Consider the following 22,818-nt stretch of genomic DNA (forward strand, 5'->3'; position numbering starts at 1 on the left):
ACATATATCAAGTCCAAACATGCATTTCCCAACATCAATTAAAAAATTATTTATATATTCTAAACACATCTTTGATAAAAATGACAAATCATACTAACAAGACAAATATTTGTTTCCTTCGGTTCATGTCAAACAATTCTCTTTCACAACTGGCCTAAAAAAAAGTAGTGGTGTTAGAGAAGGCTCTGCACTTAATAGTAAACCAAATGTTTCATGAGCTTTGACGACCTCTCTTGTACTTGTAATCGTAAATTATTTTCCCAGTTATATGTATGTTTACAATTCGAGTCTCATCTACACTCAAACTCAACTAATAAAAGAAAAAAGAAAAAAATCCACTGACCAATTGACAGTCACCAGACCCCCCTCTCGTCAGGCCTGGGGAATTGTGATGGAAGGTTTGAAATTTAAAAGCTGAGGTACATGAAAAATGGACACATGGAAAAAGCAATTTAACTTGTATCACAGTCTCATTATTTACAATGCTGGGTTATACAACTGGTGCAAAGAAGAGAGCTGGTACAAACTAGCAGATATTCATTTCAATGCTTGGGAAGGAAAGGGAAAATGTTCAAAGATTAACATTAGATGTTCATTGCAGCTTTAGCTTTACAAGGCCAACCAATGAATTTTTTGTGCACCAAATGATGTGATTGAATGTAGGCCGCGCACACAGACACTCACAAAGGGTACGTTCATCATAAATGGAATAATTAACTGACCTAGCCGAGGTAAAGTTAAATGGATTATATTTTTATAACAGAATATGAGTATATAAATATAACTTGAACTGATCACTCATGCTGCATTGGTAATTATAAATATAAATAAAAGGCGAAAACGAGGAGTCTCGCAGGACAGTGAAGTCTAGTCAGTCGTACTACTGTGAGTTCCCTATTTGCTCTACAGGTCACCCTTTGAACATTTTGAGTACAGACATCATGCACACAGCACTAACACTGTTTGGACAAGCAAAACTAGGCAAAAATTTACAACAAGAGAAAGTTGCATCATGGCAATGTTGGTTGGCAAACCTTTTCTGGATCCTTGTTAAACAGTATTCCAGCTGTCGAAGTTTTGGATTGGCGGACTGTATGTTCTCTATAATTTACACCTCAACAGTCGACACACACATAGCCGCTCAACAGCGCTATCCACGCACAGACCTACCACGAACTTGCATTACTGGCCTGCTGACAGACGATTTTGTCCAGGTGTGTACAAAGCTTCCGGTTTAGTCACATTGTTTCAGGCTCGCTGAGACTAACAGCAGAGAACTTCGAAAGAGGCTAAACGTTGGTCTCGGCAGACAGACAGCAGTCCACCTATACACGTCCGTGGACCTACAGTTCAGTTTCTGTCACATGATCAGTCAGCTGATCAACGATATCGGCTGTCGTTGGTGGGGACTCTTGCACCCAGCACGCACGTGCAATATCTAAAAGCTGTAAAAAAACAAACGAGAGGGCAGTATAAGCAACAAACAGGCAAATGGAAGTGACTGTCATAGACATGAAAACTGACATCACTAGGAGATATCTCTCTTCTACACACCACACACCCTTCCAACCCGAGCACACGGCAGAATTCTTACCTCGGAATAGTAAAGGTGACTCTAAAACTCTCTACACACTTTCGACAAACGACAATTTTCCCATTTCATGCTGCTCCATCACTATAGACATATCTTAAAAATTTCCTTCGTTGCTCGCCTCTTTTCTAACCTAATTCCTCACCTTCAGTCCGATGCTGCCGAAACCACCAGTGTGCTGCAGCCGCCACCTCAACGTATCGAATGTTCTTGGGTCTGCCGGAAACAGATCGTGCACTGTCAGCAAGTCCACCTTCTCCGCCAGGGCCTTGGCGTAACGCACGTGCCGCAGATCCGTGCCCTGAAGCAAAGCTAAGTGCAAGTCCTTCTCTGGCCCTTCGTCGGAAATCTGGACCTCGGAAGCAGACGCCGCAAGCTCCCTGAGGGCATTCTCGTCCAATCCTAATATAGGATGGACGAAAATGTCTGTGCCTTTCGCGCCGAGGGGTTGTGCTCTGGAAAAGAGTTTGTCGATGACGAGTTCCGTTTCATGCACCCGAGGCTCTCCAGCTAAAGCGTCTTCAGTGGAGCCCCGCAGGATCTTGAGGCACAAGTCCGAGGCCGGACGGCTTATAAAAGTTTTGCTTTCGTCGCCGCTGCAAGAAGTCTCGTCGGGTATCTCACGGATGATGTCTTCCAACAAAGGAAGCGAAGGCAGATCGGAGTACCGGGTGTAAGGAACGTGACCCCCTGCACGACTTCCAGTCTCTTGGCGCTCGTCGCTTCGTGCATCCTTGGGTGCCTTCGTAGGGTGCGGGAGTGTGTGGGGCTGTTCTTGCTGGAAGCGGAGTCGGTGCTGTCGAAGAAGCCCTGCGATTCTAGGTCCTGGTACAAACTGGCGTCCGAGGACGCGACCTCCATCTTCCTCCCCCTTCTCGGATCCTGCCTCGCGCTGCTCGCAACAAGCAGACGGAGGCTTGCCCTGACGACCACCGCCAACTTTACTGGCCCCTTCATCCACCACCGACACTCGCAAAGGCACGCCCTTCCGGGTAAGTTCCCGGTACCGTCGCAACGCGGCACTGCTGCTGATACTGCTACCTTTACTGCACCCACTGCCGGACTGACTGTGTGTGTCGTTGTTACTGTTGTGGTGAGTGTGATGGTGGAAGTGGTGATGGTGGTGGTGGTGTTGATAATGATGGTGACGACTGTGCGCAGGTGGGACTGTTGTCTGTGAGTGGGTTTGGGACTTGGCGTCTGCCGGGTATTGTTCATCTGGACCCAGCACGTGCTCCTCGTGGCACGTGCGTCTTGAAGACAGCTTGCGGCGGTGCATCTGCACGTCGTAGGAGGAGAAAGAGTTACTGTTGCTCCACGAACCCGAGGACTGCGTCTCGCTCCAGGGCGGGTGGCTACCCCGAGTGCTGCCGCGGCAGCGAGAACACGTGCAGGTGCAGGCGTCTGAGCCCGTCGTGACCTCTGACCCGCAGGAGCATGTGCAGGCCTCCGCAGAAAGGTCATCGGCTAGAGGCTCCTCTTCGTCCTCGTCGCTCGCCACGGACACACTGTCCTCGTCAAAGCCACTGTCCACGAACTTCATGCCGGGTACCAGAATCACTTCCTGTGTATGTGCCGTCACGCTCCCGTTCATGTCCTCGTTGCGATCACCGGGCGGCCCACCGTTGCTGTCGTGGCCGCGGTGCACAGGAGAGCCTGCCTGAGAAGAGGCTGACGTGAGCTCGCCGCTAGTCAAGGACACGTCTCGGCTGTTCCCACTTACCTGACAGTAGCTGCTGAAACTGTCGTCGCTGCTGAAGCTCGACCCGTTCTGCCCTCACATGTTTAACCTGCGGGTGGTGTCGCAGGGGTTGCGAAGGACGGTTGTTCCTGCTCTCGAGCTTCGAGTTCCCGATTAAAACTCTCCTGAGGGCTGGAAACATTTTCTTCGGTCTTCGAGGGCTGCCGACTTTGCCCTGAATGCTCGCCATTAGATGTGTTGCGTTCAGTTGTGACGAGTTTGGGCAGAATTTGCAGCGCCTGCAGCATCCTCTATGGTCACGAGGTCTCTGACCTCATCGTGTACATAAGCCGAGTTATGCGAAGCGTACTTTCTCTCAACCTGCTTGGCTCCCTCCCCCCGCCTTTCGCCCCTGTCCTTGCTCGGCTTGGCAAAGGTCCTGCTCTTGGACAGAGCACGGGAAAGCTCGGTCCGTGCCTTCTTCTTCCGGAAAGAGTTCCTCGCGTTCCACGAAGCAGGAGTCAGGGACGATGCGCTCAAAGGCCGCACTTTGTCGATACGTTTGACCCCTGGTGTCACCGCTGTTTTGGGCCGAGGACTGACAGTCGCCTGCTGCTGATAGCGTGGTGACGTTGACGTGGTAGTGGGCGTAGTCATGGTTCGTTGTGTGCGAGGGTTCCCGGCGCTGGCCGTCTGCCCATTCATGATGCGTGAAAACTTCAGTTTTGGCCAGTCCTTACCACCTCCATCCAGCCCTCCTCTCCGCACTCTCTCCTGGTAGCTGTCGAGGATCTGCTCTATCCTGGCTTCACCCCGTTCGCGAATTATCTCACGACGCGTGCGGTCGCCTCTTCTAAGGTCGTCGTCGTCGTCAGCCATGCCTGGTAGCACTTCAAGTATGTCATCGCCGAAGGAGCTGATGGTGTTGGCAGAGGTAGTGCGATGAGCTGCCTTGGGCGCTGACGAAAATTCCGACAAGTCATCGATCTCGTCGTGTGGCCCCGCGGTCGCGTGGTGTTGTTGAGAGGAGGTGCTGGAGGTTGTGCCGACGTAGCCAGAGTCGCTGGTAACCAGGCTACTCCTGCTGTGGTTGTGGTTGCCGTTGTTGTTGCTGGCGGGCAGGAAGATTCCCGGCCGCTGGGCGAGCGAGTGACGACGTAACCGCCAGTCCGGGCCGGTTCTCGCTTCCTGGCGATGGCGTAGTACAGGGCCCCTCGCTCTAACTTCTCCTCGATGTTCTGAATCTCTTCATAATCGTTTTCTGACGCCCCGCGTGAGTGGAACACGGATTGGTTAGGAAACTCGAAGTGGTACGCTTCCTTCACGTGCGTGATTTCCGGAAGTTTCGCACTGTCTTCCGGTGAGAACGTGGCCTGCCCAAGGTCACCGTCGTAGGGTGGGACGTTCGGAGAGCGAGAACCGTGCATCTCTCCCCAGCCCTGACTCTGCTTGTCTCGTCTATGCGCGCGAGATTTGGAAACGAGACGCGCGTCGTCGTCGTCTGTCTTGGCACTTCCCACCATCACTAACGTGGAGTTAGCGACAGCTCGTGTGCTTCGTTCTTTGAAGTCGTCGGGAGCTCCGGGGGCACAGAATTGGATGATGGAAGAACGAACCGCTGCGCGCGGCAATTCCTTCCACGTGACCGCACTCCGAACCGCTTTTACTGCCTTCCCAGCCTGAAGCCTTTTCGTCCGGAAGGGAAGCAACCAGGCGATGTGGCTGTTTTTCCTTCTGTCTGTGCTGGCAGACGTGCCCCAGGATCTCCAAGGCAACGAGGGCGTAGGCCCGAATATCCGGAAGAAGAACTGTTTCTTGCTGACAGTAGTGGTGATGCCTCCATTCTGAAGCGATCCATATATCTGGGCTTCCTCAAAATCCCCTAGAGACGCACGCAGAACGAGCCTCTGAAAAAAGAAAAGAGGATTGGAAAAGAACATGCACAATGCATTGACACTGGGTGACATCCGGGTGGTGAACAAGAACGAACATTGAGCGGACAAAATCCAGAAAACTGTGATGTGTTTTTTTTCCACTTTTTTTTCTGACACATTGCGAGCTTAGGGAGAAGAAAGGTTGAAGATGAAAGAAGGACTCACCTGCACGGAGCCCTTGAGGTAGACGGCGGCGGAAGTGAGGTTGCGGTGAAGAATGCTCTGTTGGTGCAGACAGGCCAGCCCCTCCGCCAGGTCGTGCAGAATGGTGCGCGTGCACGGCTCCGGCAATGGGACCTCCAGCGTCTGCAGGAAGTCGTGGAGAGTGCCGCTGCTGGTTAGCTCCAGGCAAATAAGTCTGAGAGGAGAGACAGTGAGCAACATCCTGAGTTCCACCCACATCACGAAGCAAGATAAAGATGCCGATAAAGTGAAAAAGATTTAATTATTCAAAAGATGACACCACATGCTAGGCATGCAGCCAAATAGTTTCCCCAACCCCACCCTACAACAGGGGGAATATTTATGCTCTCTATATTTAGTCTGCAGCATGTGTACAGCAGTAAAGGTGAAGGATGCGTAGACATAAGTTCACTCTGTGAGGATACTAATGGCGACAGTGACACTTGATTTATCGGACATCGCAGACGATCCCGTTGCACTCAAGTGTCGTGTTTGCCACGTACCACATAAACTGCGAATAAACACCAGGTTTTGATCTTGAGAAAATAAATGTCTACATTCTCTTCAAACATTTAACACATTTGAAGACAAGCAGCGTGAGATTTATGAAAAGCTGGGCTGACACAGCGCAGAGAAAGTGTCGCAGCAAAGAGCAGTCGGTCGTGAGTATTTGAAATTATTAATTTGCATTCACAGCCTTCAATCCACGGGGTTTGAACGTGCCAGGCCGTTATGTCTGTGGTAAGCGAGGTATCTGATTTATTATTATGGTTGGGCAAACAAGTATCTACGCTCTTGTAATCCGATACTTTCGCTCCCATTACTGCCATGTGGATTGATATAGCGGCGGAGAACCGAAGTTTCTGGAATAAATACGCGCTTGTAAGTACCTTGTATGTAAGTACCTAAGTACTTGCATGCTTCCTGAGTGTTCCTTGGACTGGTTAAAGTGACATTAAAATAATGAATTAAAAAAAAATTCATTTTTACGAAGTTTCAGAATAACAAGTCTTGGCGAGACAGAGGCCGCACGTGTGTAGAAGGATTCGAAGGACGCGTATCACAACACACAAAATACTTATGGCATGCGAGTTCTGTGGCAAACAATCATCGTTTGGTGGGGATGGTAGAGACAAACAACTTTAAATCTCAGCAGGCCTTTTCGGTCCGGGATGTCAATATATCTGTCTTGCGGTCGAAGATTGTAAGGCCCATTTGTTTGGACTTGTTTTAAATTAAAATACCGCTAGGCACTCCTGGATGACATTTTGGACACCAAAGCAAAGGCGACAGCAGACTTGACAGGCCGAGACATGTTTTCTGAAATCGTAGACCTGTAACGAGATCGAACTGAGAATGTCGCCTATTGTGTGTTGACAGTCATATTATCGACATACCTATTATAATACAAGCTTTTGGTGTTGGCCACTAGGTGTGGGGAGCGGATGATACAGGACTCATCCCACCCACCCATCCACCAAACAAACCAACCAACCAACCAACCAACCAACCAACCAACCAACCAACCAACCCACCCACCCGCCCACCCAAACAAGTTAGTGAGGTGTGATCAGGGTGTGTCACGTGGTTTGAATGCTCTATCAGCTGTAACGTGCGTTAGTTCCCTTTCAATTGTAACCAGTCGTATCTCACGGACAGCATCACTGGATGAAAGTGGCCTTGAACACAGCCGTCTGCGACAGAGCAGAAATGAACCTGGTAGAAGGAAAACTAAATTTTTACACTCAAGGAAAAAGTAGCACACGCTAGAGCTTTCCATGTTATATCCGCACGCCTCCTTCAGCAACTAAACACAGCAAACACTATGTTCAGTGCCCACCACCCTGAATTGAATTCAGGGCATGTGACTGATTGACTGCTGTAGAGCGTGGAAAGCATAAAAGCCAGTCGCAGAAATGAACTTGCTTGGTGATTACAACTCTATGACATCGCCAATCAAATGTGTTTTTCGTGTTCCCCGTCATGATTTTTTTTCCCAATTAAAAAAAAAATAGCAGGCGATATAACGAGCATAAAATCTAAGAGTTCCTTTTGATGTTTAGTGAGATCAGGACAGCAATACAGCAACAGCACATACTTCAAGATATTTGGACAATATTCGCAGGCTTTCGTTGGTTATAAACACAGGGACCATATACAAGCCATTCACCGGACTTTCTTGATCGTCAGTGCCGTGCAAACAGAGTTTATTTCTGCAGCAGATTGTAACAATGTTTTTATTCTTCTGTAATCTGGGCCAGAAAAGCAGAGGTTGCTTGCATGGGTAATCAGCTTCGATTTTATGGGAATTTTATTCAAGGTAATTTTTGTCTTGCAAGAAACGGCATGTTTCACACCTGCACTGGCGGCTTTCTCAACAGCATGGGAAGAGATAGCCTTACTACATTAAGTGCGGTCACAACACAGTTGGCGGTTTGTATTTAGTACACGTAGGTGTACAAACAAAATCTCTATTGTATCGGTATTAAATCGCGAGTTGAGAGGGAGCTAGAAAGCGAGTTTAAACAAATATCGCAGATATTTCCATATTCATCGCTGTTTGGTCCGAAAGAAATACAGCTTTGTATTTTTTAATAAAGAATTTAAAAAAAACAATATGGGAGTCACCTTTTTGGATACAAACTTATCAGAGCTGCTTGAAATAAGAAAATTACAAACTAAGAACTGTATGACATCAAATAAAACACACTTTGGAATCGGTTGAGATAAATAAATAAGTAATTGTATTAAATGTTAAACCAATGCAAAAATTATTATGTATCATTCCATAAATGATTAAAAATGGATTAAAGTGATATTTTTGAGGATTTTTAACCCTGAAGCTAAATATATTTTGTCTACATACCTATGAGACAAACGCATAAAATAAAGGCTCAAGTGAACTACATCATGTCTCCCTGCAAGGGAGGCTACTCACCGGGCATCGCTGGTGATTATCTGCCCGCTGAGCGTCGTCATGGCCTCGAAGTAAGGGTTGACGTTGCTGGTCCACAGGCACTGCAGCAGACTGGCATTCTGACTCTTGCGCAACATCCCAAGCACCACGATTTCCTGGGCCCAGCCCTTGAGGTGGTTGGGGCCGTACACCTTCACCAGCCCCCGCCGGCTCGACCCCTTCCCGCCCGCCGACCACATGGCGCGCAGCCGCAGCTTGCCGGGTCCCTGAGAGACGAGGACAACTGAGGTTCAAGACGTTTCTTATTTTTAAAGTGTGAGTCGGGGTAGGGGTTCTTGTGGTATTTTTACACTCAAAGCTGTATCACATAAAATCAGTGTACACTATTAAAAAATAAATAAATAAAAAGTGTGCCTGAGATGGGATTCGAACCCAAGAAAACCGAGCCACACCACCTCGTATTGGTGAGAAGAGCTTAGCCGTTGCGTGCACTCGTGTAACTTGCTTGTGTGCTCACGTGTTTGTCTGCGTGACTCCTGAACGCGAGTAGTATATATCTGTGTTTGATTGCGTGCTGTTTTGTGGCGTGCATCACTGTCAACATGCTCTGCTTCCTCCGTTCTCTGGCCACCTCCTCTTGCAAAGGGACAAAACCAGCCCGGATAAAAAAAAACTGCATAGAATACTTCACCGATAGTCAATCTTCTCGCCTTCTCCGAGAAATCACCGCATTGTTTGTATTGTTACACCTTCAGAAAAAAGAGAGGAAGGGTGGAAGGGGTTCTTTGTGTGGTTTACAGTGCACACCGTGGGTGCCTAATGAACCTTGAGGCAGTTCCCACTGGGTGTTATAAAACATGTTTTCCACAACTAGCTGTAGACCGCAATGCCAACACACACACACATTATGAGTCTACCGGTGTCAATGCCATTTAATATATATTAGCTTGCAGAAAAGAAACGCCCTCAAAGAAATCTTGACAACAGCAGCGCTTTTTTTTCTCTGAGTTTACAAATGAACAAAATTTTTGTCGGTGGTGATGGAACAGCAAAGAATATTTTTCACCTAAACAAGTATAAAGACGAGCTCAAGAATATTCTAGAAACCTGTGAGTCCATGAACCCCGACAACAGGTAGATGGTACTGAACTGACTAAGAAGTAATTTTGACAGATTGACAAGCCACCAGCTAACAAAACCTGCGATGGTCTGTGTACGCAGCTTGCCACCCACCACCTTCTACCCCCCACGAACTGTCCTGCCCACGTGTTGTACGGTTTTATCTTCCGTCAAGATCATTTAATGGCTGACCTGGGTTTTGTCGGTGCGACGCTCAAACTTTAGTGTGGTTCTGTCATCTGCTAAAACTAACTTTGCAGGTTTATTATTTACTTTTTTTTCTGTTTGTGTCGACATTGATCAGGCAGGCGATAAAAAACGAAAGAGTTGGGGAGGGGGAAGCGCGTCGAGCCAGTGCCCCACGTGACCCAGGTTGACTCAGGTATGTTAAATACCTGGCTTGACTAGACAGGAGATGGTAGACAGGGTGTGGGTGGAACCGAGAGGTGCATTAGACATTCGATATGACCTGCTCCCGTCTTGTTGTCAACGCCGGGGTATTGAGCCTTTGGTAAACCCACGGCATGTAGCTGGTCGGATTCCCCAGTGGTTTAAAGAATGAGAAGTTTATAATGCTTTCGGCGAAACATTAGACACGCCATTGCTGTTGGAACTGGAAAGACAATGACGGGGTGGGAGGGGGAGGGATTGGGTGGTGGTTCAGTAATTAACATCTCCTACAGAGGACAGAGGATTGCTGTCTAAACCCTTTATGATGTCTCTTTTGTCAGAGTATGTGGCAACAACAGTTTTAGCGAGGGATTTGTTTTGAAGGTTGTCATTCATATCAAATGGACTATGGTAGTATACGGTAGCTATGAAACAAGGGTAAGCCTTTGCCCTGGGGCAGCATTGGGAAGTCAAGGAAAAGTATCTTGTTTCCAAAATTATAATGCGATGTCCAAACCCCGCAATTATGCTTTATCCCTGGATCCTACTTATAAAGTGATGGCAAATGTACCTTGGGGTAAAGAAACATGAAGTAGTGCCCGCAGGGTCTGGACATCGTTTTATTGAAACTTTGTTGGTGATTAAGTCATAAAGATGCTTTTCCTTGAGTTCCCTATTTTGCCCTGGGGAAAGGACACTCTCGCTTCATTACTACAGCATCAGGAAGTGTACGTACTCGATACCCAGGGAGCGGACAGCCTCGTGATCAGAGCAGAGACACTAAAGATTATAGGACACTAATGAGTATTGCATACTGGTCTTCCCGTTATTCGTGTGACAACGCCCTGCAAACAGCTGACCCATCTGACCGATGGTACCTGACTCTTTCGAGGCTTGTCAAATATAAGGCAGAGAGGAAGAGAAGACAGGCACCTCCTTCTCTAAAAGCCGGCTCTGTCGCCTTATTGGTTCGGTTATGTCACTCGCCGAGACACACTACCTGACAGTCATCCAGGGATGGGTAGAAAGAGAACGTGACGGGGTAAGCAGAAGAAGTGATGGCTAAACAATACTGAGGAGTGGACAGAATTCCAGATGGGAGACCTACTAAACGGAGTGCAGGATAGGCCCTACTGTCCTGCCTTCGCCACTGCTGCGTCTCATCATGTCTCCCCCCGACGACTGTCATTAAGAGAGATCACCTCATTAGCCTGTAATGCGACCGTAATGTAGCTGGTCTTCCTGTCTCCCTCCCTCTTTTTAACAATACGGGGAAGTGATTGTGGGAGAAATAATATATCTTTAGAATGTATGTTTAGTTATGCTCTCTTTTTCTCTCCTTTTTAAGGAGGAGGAGGAGGAGGAAAAAAATTACGCACATGGTATACGCAAGTGTGTGTGTGCGCGCGTATGCTTGTATGTGGGTGTGTGCCTTGGGTTGTGATGAGTGTTGAGCTGTATGGAGTACATGTCTGTTTCAACACGTCCGGTTTGTATTGTGATTCCCGAAGATAAAAGACAAACTGCGATATCTATTTATCTTGGATCTCGAACCTCGAAAGCGTTCAAAGAGAGGGTCAGACATGGGCAAACAACCGTCAGTGGGAGATTTATAGAAAGTGTGCACAGACTCTCAGCACAAGATCGGCAGATTGGTGGGACAATGAGAGGAAACAATTGGAAAGGAAAAGGCACGTGACATTATAAAGCATCTCGTATATCAGACTGGGCACGGGAGAGGGTGGGAGATACCTGAAGCTAAAAATAGCTGCACACCCGAAAGAGCTGACCAAAAACTGGTAGAGACGATAACTAGTGATCGGGTAGGGGTGGCCGCCTACAATTGTCGACCCAGTGAGACCAGCATGCATGCTGCCAGACATGAAAGAGTGCGCCAGGTTGACCTGCTGACCCGCTCTTTGGCGGATAAAATGAAGGTATGCGTCTCGACTCTCGCCTGTTGATTCTTGCGAAGGTTCCCAGCGCACAGTTGTTCGGTGATAAGGCCATAAAGTGCTACAGGCGTGAAATTGTGGCTGTAGTTACATGTTCGTACAGCTACCCACGTGCTCGAACAGGTCATCACCAGGTGAGACAATTAGAAGGTTACAGGAACTCTAAGACATCAGCTCCAGGAGACCGCCATACACAACAAACATAGTATGGATCCAGTAACACCAGGCGGCTGTAGAGTTTTTATGTATGGCTGGCGAACACGTGTGTGCACACGAACGCACGCACGATACTCATACGAACAAACACTTACACACCCGAATAGCCACACACATTCTCTCTTTAAAGCATACAATAGAACACACTAATCCAGGTGAAGTAAAGGAAAGAAAGGTGTACTGACCTCCACTCTGATGAGTTCCAGCTTCTTTAGTTTCTGGTGCGGTTCCTTTGCCGTCTCTTTCCTCCGACAGCAGCACAGGCTGGTCCACAAAACCACCTGCACGCCGCCCACTCCAACGTGGACCACTGGGAGCACCGTCAGCGACACGACGACGACCCACTGCGGTGGCACGGTGTGGCCCTTCTGGGTGTACACCACCACCGTGACGACAAAACACACCATCAGCAACAACAGCTGCTCCATCAGCAACATCTTCTGCATGGCGCGGCCTTGACCGATCTTCTCGATCTGCCAGAGGTTGGGCGAGCTGGCGTGGATGCGGCTGTTGTTGCTCTTCCACAGGTGGAAGGCGCACAGGCCGCTGAGGACCAGGCCCAGCACCAGGAGCACCCACAGGATGAAGAACAAGATGGCACCGTAGGCGGCGCCTTTTTCGCCGTCCTGGCGGACAGGAAAGCAGGCGACAGGAACGTCGGAAGCAGCCTCGAAGTAGTCAATGGGCGTGGTCGGCATGAGGACGAGCACGAACAGCACCACCTTCTCGGGCAGCACGAAGACGAGGATCCATGATTTGCGGAAGCTCGAGAGCTGCCCAGGCTTGCCAGGATTCTGCAGGAAAAGCAAGGCCACCGCCACGAGGGACAACATGGCGGCCGAGTCCATCAGCCCAAAGAGGAAGAAGAAGCCGGCGGCGGAGCACAGCCCGGAGATGGCCGAAGCCAGGTAGGCCAGGAAGAAGGCCAGACCAAGCGCCAGCAGCAGGACGGAAGTGTCGTGAAGGGCCAGCGTCAGACGCCACGACTCCGGGATGACGTACTTGACCCGGAGGCGCGTGAAGAGGAGCATCAGGCTGCCGCACGTGCCCAGCGCTGTCAGCACCAACACTGCGCGCTCCACGTCACTTCCGTGCTCCGCCAAGATGGCGGCAGTGGCGTTCGACGTCATGGTTCGCCCGCGTCGTCTGTTTTTGTCGGCCAATCAAGAACGACCTTTCTTTCCCACCCCCTACCCTTCTTGTCAGATTTTGCTCCCACAGTTCAATGTTTATTTTTTTACCTTGCGGCTAAATGTTGGGTAAACTTCCGGCGATTGTAAATTTGCTTTCATTAATGATCGACCTAACAGGAAAATTAGCAGAAGCTTAAAAATGGCTTCGGCGTAGAGAAACAGAAACAGTAGTGCGAGAAGTGACACAGCTTGACTTAAAAGTCACACAAACAGCTTAACGAGTGCCAACACTTCATCCTGGGTTGTAGCAGTCGTAAGTAAATGAGGGTGGGCGGGTCATGGTCAAGGTGAACACGATACACCCTGACTTGGATATCCAGGCGCCGCTTTAATTGCAGACTACATTCTAGCGGCTTGGTGGGGGCCTGATCGGCATGTTATATCACTGGGCGCGGTCTCCTCCTCTCCTTGTGATGTCGACGGTTACACATCAGGCAGTATGACGTCACTCGTCCAACAGCATCAGGCAGTGTCTTCGCTGCCTTGACTTCATCGTGGCTCATTGGCTGGAGACCCTATAGTTACTTGGGTCCTTTTTCTACTCAGTCAAGAATTTTCCCTTAAACTTGACTTTTTTAATTCCAAGTTGTCTCTGAATTTTTTTTGTTTTTTGGAACGTACCCTAAAGCTCTGGCTTGATGAGAAATACCTGTCAAAAAAAAAAAAAGGATGTAAAATTAAATGCATAATAATGACTGATGACAGCGTTAAAGAAAGTTCACTGCTGTTAAAGTCAGTACTACCAAGAGAAATGTGTGTTTGTGTGAGAAGGGGTGAGGGAGAGAGGTCTGTGGTCGGTGCTGTTCGCTACCTGAGTGGATAGCATTAGGCAGTGAAACATGAAACATAAGTATTTCAGTCTTAATCAGCCAACAACAGCTTCGTCAGTCCCTTGGTCTTTGAGGTTGCGCCAAGGAGCACAGAACTAGGCCAGAAAGCTACCTGGTCATTTCCCATGCCCTGCCAGTAATAAATAACCTCGGAAGAAAAGATTTTCGTCTATCCGGCTTTTGTTGACATTAGTCCAATAGAAAGGTTACATAGCAGAATACATAATGAGTCCTTGTGCAGGCTGGTACGTGTATGAGGTGTAAGCTGATGTCTTTTGTAGGCCAAGGAAAGCGACCGTCCGTAAGAAAATCCACTTTCTTTGGTAATACAACACGACTGAAGTGTCAGACCCATGAGATAATGACCGTTATGTCAGACCCACGAGATACTATTTGTCGTAAACATGAGATACGAGTCAAACCCACTAGATAATATAATGTCAGAAATATGAGATATCATGTATGCCCATGAGATAATATCAGACACATGAAATAATGATCATTATGTCAGGTCCATTCCATAATTATGTCAGACACATGAGATAACAATTACTATATCAAAAACCACGAAAAAATGATCACTATGTCAGTACCATGTGATGATGATTATTATGTCAGATCCATGAGATGTCGCGTGTCAGACATTTTTCTTGCTTTTCCGAGCAATTAAGGCCAACCATGAGTCTGAAGGTGCAGTTTGTCCTTCAGTGTCTGTAGTGTTCTGATCCGTGTGGGGTGTGGGGTGTGGGGTGTGGGGTGTATTTTATTTTCTTTCGCCGTCTTATTTGTTTCCATGCTGTATCTGTGTTGTGATAATAAATGTGTTTTTCGTGCCGATTATTTCGTTTTTGTTTTGGTCTTCGCACGGAATGGTCGTCTCGATCGGCGCGTGAGTGGGCGGCTGTGTCCGGCGCAATAATAATCATAATGATCGTTATGTCAGCTATATGAGATAATGATTATTATATAAAACATAGGAAATGATGATTATTATGGCAGATACATTAGATGATTTTTCTGTACACATTTTGTACTGTAGTTATAAATTTGCATTTTGGCAAAAAAAAAAAGCTTAATAAAATACAATTAAAATAAACAATGAAAATAAACTTCCATAAACTTCTTATTCTGCTTTTTTTTTTTATTTCTTTCATGATGAGGTTTAGGGTGATTTGACATGAAAGATATCTGCGGGATTTTTCTATCCCGTCATTAAAGCGTTACGACCATCGCAGCACGAGCATCAGATTTCCCCGCAGCGCACGAGTAGCTTGCATTGTCGTACGTCGACTTAACTACGTCGGTCTAACCCTTCGAGCAGCCGGCCACATGGCGGCAGACCTCACAACGTCAACGAGAAATCAATGGCAGCTCCATGAAGTGGCAGGTACAGTGCGAATGCACAGCATGAATAGCATGAAAGAGAGAAAGGGTTCGGAGCTCGAATCACTGGATCAGCGACCGCTGGATTAAGCTTTGCGATGTTTAGCAAGGTTTGGAGACACTGCCCTCAGCGGGAGTTCAATTCCTGTTCTGTGTCGACGTGCGGAGCGCTCATTCTCGTATTATCTCGCGCCGTGTGTCGTCGTTTCATGACATGTCTGTTATTGGCAAAGGTGCACTTTTCCAGTAGATTAAAAAAACAATAAATAATATAAAACACTTATACTATGGCGAAGATGTGTTTATCTTTTGGGAGGATTTTGTTTGCTTTTGTTTAGTTTGGCACTTGATAGAAATCAAACATGATTTGCTGGATTATTAGCTTGTACAATTATCAATATAATAAAAGTCGTATGTGGACGATGGAAAGACAGGGTAAATAATAAAAAAATGAATCTCCAAAACGTTTAGTAATATCTTAAATTGGCGTAGCTGTTTCTATCCCAAGTAAAAGACTTTCTTAAATTCAACGTTCACATGCACTTTATTCAGACTTTTTGGATTATTTAAAAATGGATGTATGGTTAAGTAGCATAGTCCTTGGTTTTTACAAAGTTTGAGAAAATTATGGAAAGATGAAAGAAACAAAATAAGCTATGCTTGTTATTAGATATTGTATCATGTCTTCTTATTAACTATTATGCGCCTTAACATTAAAGGCGGTTTGTCATCAGCTTGGTTTATAATTTATAACAGAAGCTTTATATCCGGGTGGTTACTGAGGATTACCCTGGATCAAATTTATGTGTGCTTTAGGGTCATTTGCAACACAGGAGGCTTTGGTTACTAACCGCCTGTCGTTAGAGAACGGTGGCATGTTAAGTAGGATCGCTCGTGAGTTTAGATGAAACTAAAGCAATATTTCGGGATATGTTGATAACGTAGGTCAGTGTAAAATATCACTTATCTATAACTGACCAGCACCTGCCTTTCCGTTTCTGTTTTCACTAGGAACAACACTGAAAGGAATGAAATAATGTTGCTGAAAACGCGCCTAGAACATGTGCGATTCTCTGTTATTACATGTATGTTGTGGCGAGTGGTTAGTCTGGAAAAAATATGTACGTTTATACGTGAATATTATTTGAGTGTAAATACAAGGTTGTGGCATCGCTAAAGTACGGTCTCAGTTCTCGATAGCCAATGGGTGCCACGTGTTGCGGGACAACCTATCACAGTCAAAGCCCTCGGCTTTCAAGACATTTGGTTCTTGTAGCACACTCACTGCCTGAGTGCTGTTTAAACACAGGCGTGGTAGCGCGGAATTAAAAAGAAAGTGTTTACACGGATCTGTGGGGGCTGCATTATTGTAAATCACCTAATACAAAGAAGTTTTTTTTTTAAAGCCCAGTCGGTGTCAATTGTTTTCAAGAAGTTTATTTTAAAAGCTGAAGGCTAGAACTAACACGTGGGGAATTTCACCTTCAATAACATTTTTTTTAAAAAAAGGCTCCTAGCAGGTGATCAATATGATCGATGTTTATGAGTTGCGCTGTCATGACCTGATAAGTGTCATATGAAGACCATTCTTCTCACGGTGAAGTGGCAGTATTTATTTAAGTGAATTATGGCTAACGACAATGACAGTACAGATGACAATGTCACTGACATCAGAACTATTTTGTTTTCGCCTCTGGAAAAAAAAAGTCCAACAAATAAACCGAAAGATAAGTATCATATCGTGTAAGTCAAGACACTGGTAAGGTCAACAACGGAAATAGTTCCAGTATTACTGCCTAGCAGAAATAACACGAAAAATACCTCTTACATTGCTATATAACTGATCCATGTGTGTGTGTGTGTGTGTGCACGCGCATTCGTGAACTATAGTGAACATAATCGATAACTAGTGCCATAGCTTATCGATCGGGTTGTACCCGTAATGCAAGCTGTCATATTCTACGGGTATGTTTAAGTAGTCACTGAATAATGAACACCTGCATGTTTGGCTTAAATCAATAAGACCATAGTTCAACAATTACTTTTTTTTAAAGCCACTGTTTTCCTACCTGGGAGGAGACAAAGAAGCGGCTGTGAAATCTCGTACTCCCCGTACTTGAACTGTGGTGCTGTGAACTATGAAAGTTCGTTTACTGTGTCTGCTAGGTTTCTGCCTCGGCTTGCCAACACAGCGCGACGCGAGCTACCTCGGGTGCCTTCGATTGATCGCTTCTTACACGCTGGAGGCTAGGCACCCGATCGTCTGGCAGGCGACCTGCCACCCTTCACCCTGATCAGGGCCGATTTTGCTTACCTGCTACCACGGTATTCCCCCACCACCCCGTCTCACACACACATACAGAGTAACACTCGACTGCTCCAACCTTCTTGTACCCGACCTGACCAGGGTGAGTGGGGGGAGCTTTAGTTATCAACAACGAAATGGCTGGTGACTGTGACAAATCTGGGCACGCTGCCAGAACCTACAGAACCCGGGTGGAACAGAGTGGTGAGGGGGAGGGGTGGTGGGTGTCGGCGACCGGATCACGTGACATTCCTTCCGCAGCCAACGTCTCTTGTTTTGGAAATATCATGACTTTGTTTATCTACATGACTTTATAAAAAAACAAAACAAACAAACAAATCTAGTGCACAGGGTAGATCTTTATTTCGCGCTTTTTTCTCGCTTCTTTTTCGCGGATGTTTTTCAAAGTTTTTTTTTTTCGTGGCATGCAAAGACAAAGAGCTTAGAAACTGGCTTTTGTTCCTTCTATGTATTTTGCTAAGAAAACAACTGATGGACAAATCAATGCAGCCTTTTCTTTTCTCCATGCGAACTTTTTCTCTTCCTACTTATGAATGCTTTTTCTCCTGTCTGTGTGTGCGTGCATATGTTTGTATGTGTTACAGTTTGTGATCGTTGAGGCATCAAGTCATTCTACTCGTTATGGATTGCGTCATCGTGAAGACATTCTTCATGCTCTTGTCCACCCATTAACGAGAACAGCATTAACCAACACAACTTCTGTATTCTCACTCCTCAGGCCCGGACTCTGATATCACGAATACCTTCATATCGAGGTTAGTAAATTTTTCTCATGCCTGAAGCAGATCTCTTAATCTGTCTGAGGCATCTCGCTTGTATGAAATCTCTGTGTCACCTTCGGTTGCAGTGCGTTGCTGTATTTTCAAGGGACTGTCAGGATATCAGCGCACTGGACTGAGGCTTGACTTTAAACCTTGTGCAAATGTTGGCTTCATGTTCACCGAAAACCACATCTACTATCTTGGCAAGTAAAAAGCAATTATTTTGAAACTAGTCACAGAAAATATACAAGGTACTAAAATGTATTGGCCGCGTTTTCGCGAACATCACAGAATATAGAAATGTTTACGTGTAAGTGACAGCTGGTAAAAACCTGAAATAAAAGGTCAAAACTGTTTTATGACGAAAATGGTCAAAAAATGCACGTGTCTGCGACCATTCTCGTAAAATTTTTGCGGTGTTTCGGTTTTGTATTTCGTACCCAGAACTTAAATTGAAACGCATTTTGTTATGTACAAAAGTTGATTTAAAAAAAATTGATCTCAAAGATTTAAGTTCGCTTTAGACGATGTTGATTATATTTTAAAAATCAGAATGGTCACTGAAAAGGTCCATGTTTTAGAGAAAGACTTAGATGAGTTTAGAAAGTAATACTCCTGTCGTGAATGCATTTGGTTGAATGTTTAGAGTTATGTATCAAGGTGTCCATAATTTAAATGTTTCACACTGTACACAGCTATTTTCTGTAGGTTATACAAAATTGTTGACTTACAGTCCATTTTGCCACCTTATCTACTATAAGCCGGGCTGAAATGGGAAAAAACTCTTGCAACCTTCCCTAATACAGGTTTTGAATTGTTTCCCTTATATTATCCGACGAGCGCGAAGGACGTTTATACTGCTAGCTCGCGGTGCTGTCCAGTGCAATTAGCTACGTGATAGATCTTCATATGTTGTTTTTTTTTTGTTGTTTTTTTTTTTTTTTACCGTTTACATATTATTATTTAATCTTTATACTACTTGAAATTAATAACATTTTTCCCACCAACATTTTCCTTATAATTTAGTGAAAGTTACTTGGATGTTAGCTACAGTATTTTTGAATGAGAAAAGAAGAGCAATTTTAAACCTCACGTGCTGATGATGCGGGACTGGATTTACGACATAAGCTTTATACGGCTTCCACCTTACAAAGCTTGACAAGTCAGAAATAACCTGAATCATGTCAACCTCCAAACTAAGTAGAGTTTATTGTATTTACGCCTCCTCTTTGAAATGCTTCGAAAATTGTGTTAAACAGGTAATCAGGCCGCATGAAGCAACTTCTACTGCTGCTCGACTCCTTTAGAGAAACTCCACACGTTGCATAAAAGATGGAAATTTGGCAAAAAATCGCAACAGAAATGGCACAAAAGTGATGGACACGCAACACTTAAAATGGGATAATATGAAGGAAAGTTATGAAAAAATTAAAATAAGTATAACTCTTTATACTATAACAGATTCACATAAGTCATAGGTCCTCATTGAATTTTACTTTGAATATTTTATTACTGCTATCGCCGAGAGCACAAAGTCCACAGGTGAAGGACTAGTCAGATGGACATAGTTGGTAATTGTATCTGAAATCCTTGACAGAGACACGTCAATAACCCTCGCGATTTCATCTTTAGGCATGACGAAAGGTAGAAAACCGTTTAGATTTTTTAAAAGGTTGTCTGTAGCTTTGAATCGACTAGTATCTACAGGTATATACAAATTACATCTTTCGCATTTCGTATTATTGCTGAAATGAATGGTTTAAGGATCTGCAGCAAGAGGCATGTTTATTTACACATCACAGAGATAAAGTTGTTTGGCGCATGCACTTGAGTTTTCTGTATCTAATCTTTAGCGACAAATGTCGTAGAGAGCAGAGGCTCTTGCTGAGCCCCATTCTGCATTTGTTAATGTTTATTAAAACCACTTCTTTAGTGGCCGTTACTTTCTGTGCTGTTGGTTTGAGACGTAAACACAGATGTCTTTCATTTTGTTAAATTACGAAAAGTTATCAATGCTTTTATAGTTAATGAAGTGGGTGTGAACAAGGGGATGATGAAATTGCCCTCAGAGCTTCTAAGACAACTGAATGCGAAAGGTCTTGACACTAAAACCATCAATGTCGAAATATTCTCCACCAAGTGTGCACCTCATTTCATGGCATCACACCTTTCAGGTTGAAGAGGAATCGAGAAAAGCTTTACCAACCTTCCACACACACACCTCAATGGCTCAGATTTTTTTTTTAAAAACCAAACAAAAACAAACAAAACAAAAAACGTAATGATCGCAATCGCAAAGGAATAAATCCATACCGAAAAACTTGAAGGAGAAGCCATGTGGCCATACTCTTGAACTATAATCATTTTAATTAAATTTGCCTTTTTTGTGAACATCATCGGGCGTTGTGTCTGGGAAATGTGGGGTGATATTTAAAAATTCCTGTATGGGACAGCAGGTTTTGTTGAACATCTTGACTTCTTTGCGCACAATCCTACTTACAGCCAAGACTCTACATGCTCCACGATGTCCTTTTTCTTACTGTTCTTTCCATGTCATCACAGTAAACAAATTTTTTTTGTTATTTGTTTTGTTTGTTTGTTTGTTTGTTTGTTTGTTGGGGTGCAGCACTGTCTACTTAGCACCTTAAGGTAAAATCGAATCAGTAAATTATTAAATAATTTACATGATTACCTTTTTCCATAAGTTTTCTAGCGTGCATAACCTCATTAGTCAAACATATGTAGGAAAGCGGATACCCGAGTGGTTAGAGCTCTGGCGTATAAATCCGGATACAAGTTGGTTCGATTCCCGAGTTGCGCAGTAACCTTCCCCAGTCGTCTTAGCTGGGTACCTGACTCCCATAAAGGTCTAAAGGGAAAGTAAGGTAGCGAGATAGAGGAGATGGGCACCGCCCTCCTAAAATCTGACCCCAATTGTATTATTATCTAAGTTATCATTCTCAGTAACACTAATGTTGCTATCACTGAAGTCATTAAAGACCTGCTGAAAATGTTAATACCAACATTTCTTTGCTTTACTGTTTTTCAAAGAACGATCTGATGTTAAAGACTTAATAGTGGCCTAAAATAATTCGCATAATTTTTAGGAGCATGAAGATTTTCTATGATACTATGTTTATATTAACTTTTCTTTTGCTTAATTCAATTTTTTTATATTTCTTTCTAGAATCAAAATATTCTTTTCATTTTGTTTCACAGTTGTTTATGTTATACAAAACCTGACACCAAGAAAAGGGAGGTCTTTCACGACCTAACAAAAGTAAAGTTAGGGCACGACCTTTTCAAGTGAAAACAAAATAGTAATATCATTACGTAACATCTGCTAGACTGGTAAAATCTATGACATGGGATGGTCGTTATAACTGAAGCGGTCAAGCTTTGTTACAGTCACAAACAACAATGCTACCAGCTTCTTCCATCCAGCAGTGGGTTGCCATGGATATCACAATGTCGGCAGCTGAACGCTATTTACGTAACTTTAAAATTTCACGTACCCAGCTTCAGGGAGAATCACCTCAGTTCAAACACTTGGCTATGCCATTGGCAGCTGTGGGGAGGTGGGGAGAAGGAATGGAAGTTGGCGTCAACGGTGCAACCACCCTGCTGTAGGCAGGGTTTGACTAATTCAGGGGGTGCACAAAAGAAGACCATTTGAGCCAGGACGAGTGGCATGAAAAAATAATGTGGAAAGAACTTCACAAAACCCTTTAACTCGGTGACAGTACCCAGCAGTGCACTCCAGTTACCTCTGTTTCTACAGAACATTTTCCTCCCGTGTCCTGCGAGACTGCTGGCTATTGTGTCACGGTCTGGTTGCTACATGTGCGACTGTCTGGCTACCATGCGACTGTCACGGTCTGGTTTCTCTGTCTAATCAATGTTACTGTGCAGCAGTGTGATTACCACGTGACTCCCTAGTTACTGTTACTATCTAATGTGTGATTACTGTTACTGACCGGCGACGTCACCACTGTCGGAGTACTGCGCCTTTAATTACTCGTCTCTACTGGCTAAACTGCTTGGCTGCAGCTGCTGGATGACAAGTGAACTGTACTCAGTGCAGTAGTACGAAAGAAGTCTGGCTGGAAAGAAGCCACAAAAGCGTGGCTGGTGCTGTTTCGAGCTGCAACAATTAGTCCGGTAAATGAGATTTAAGGCATCATTAGGTCTTTTCAGCCGTCAGACACCCACGTTAAGCCCACTCTAATTTGACGCAGCGCAGAGGTGCTGCATCTTATCACTGCCATGAATAATAGATGACCAGTGCCCGTCGCGGGGGTCAATGGTTTCCAAACGGCGCCGCCTTTTCATTTTCCAC

The 22,818-nt window shown here is 45.2% G+C and overlaps 1 protein-coding gene across 1 annotated transcript; it reads right to left on the reverse strand.

Annotated features, from left to right (window-relative positions):
• Positions 1–367: 367 nt before the first annotated feature.
• Positions 368–17,799, reverse strand: LOC112570346. The gene is given in 9 exon segments (XM_025248744.1): positions 368–1,445; positions 1,737–3,362; positions 3,543–4,516; positions 4,814–5,074; positions 5,077–5,179; positions 5,324–5,564; positions 8,328–8,572; positions 12,172–13,828; positions 17,462–17,799. Coding segments are annotated over 8 exon segments (4,497 nt in total). The 5' UTR covers positions 13,117–13,828; positions 17,462–17,799; the 3' UTR covers positions 368–1,343.
• Positions 17,800–22,818: the final 5,019 nt, after the last annotated feature.

Source organism: Pomacea canaliculata, linkage group LG8, assembly GCF_003073045.1.
Source record: "Pomacea canaliculata isolate SZHN2017 linkage group LG8, ASM307304v1, whole genome shotgun sequence".
NCBI lineage: Eukaryota > Metazoa > Mollusca > Gastropoda > Architaenioglossa > Ampullariidae > Pomacea > Pomacea canaliculata.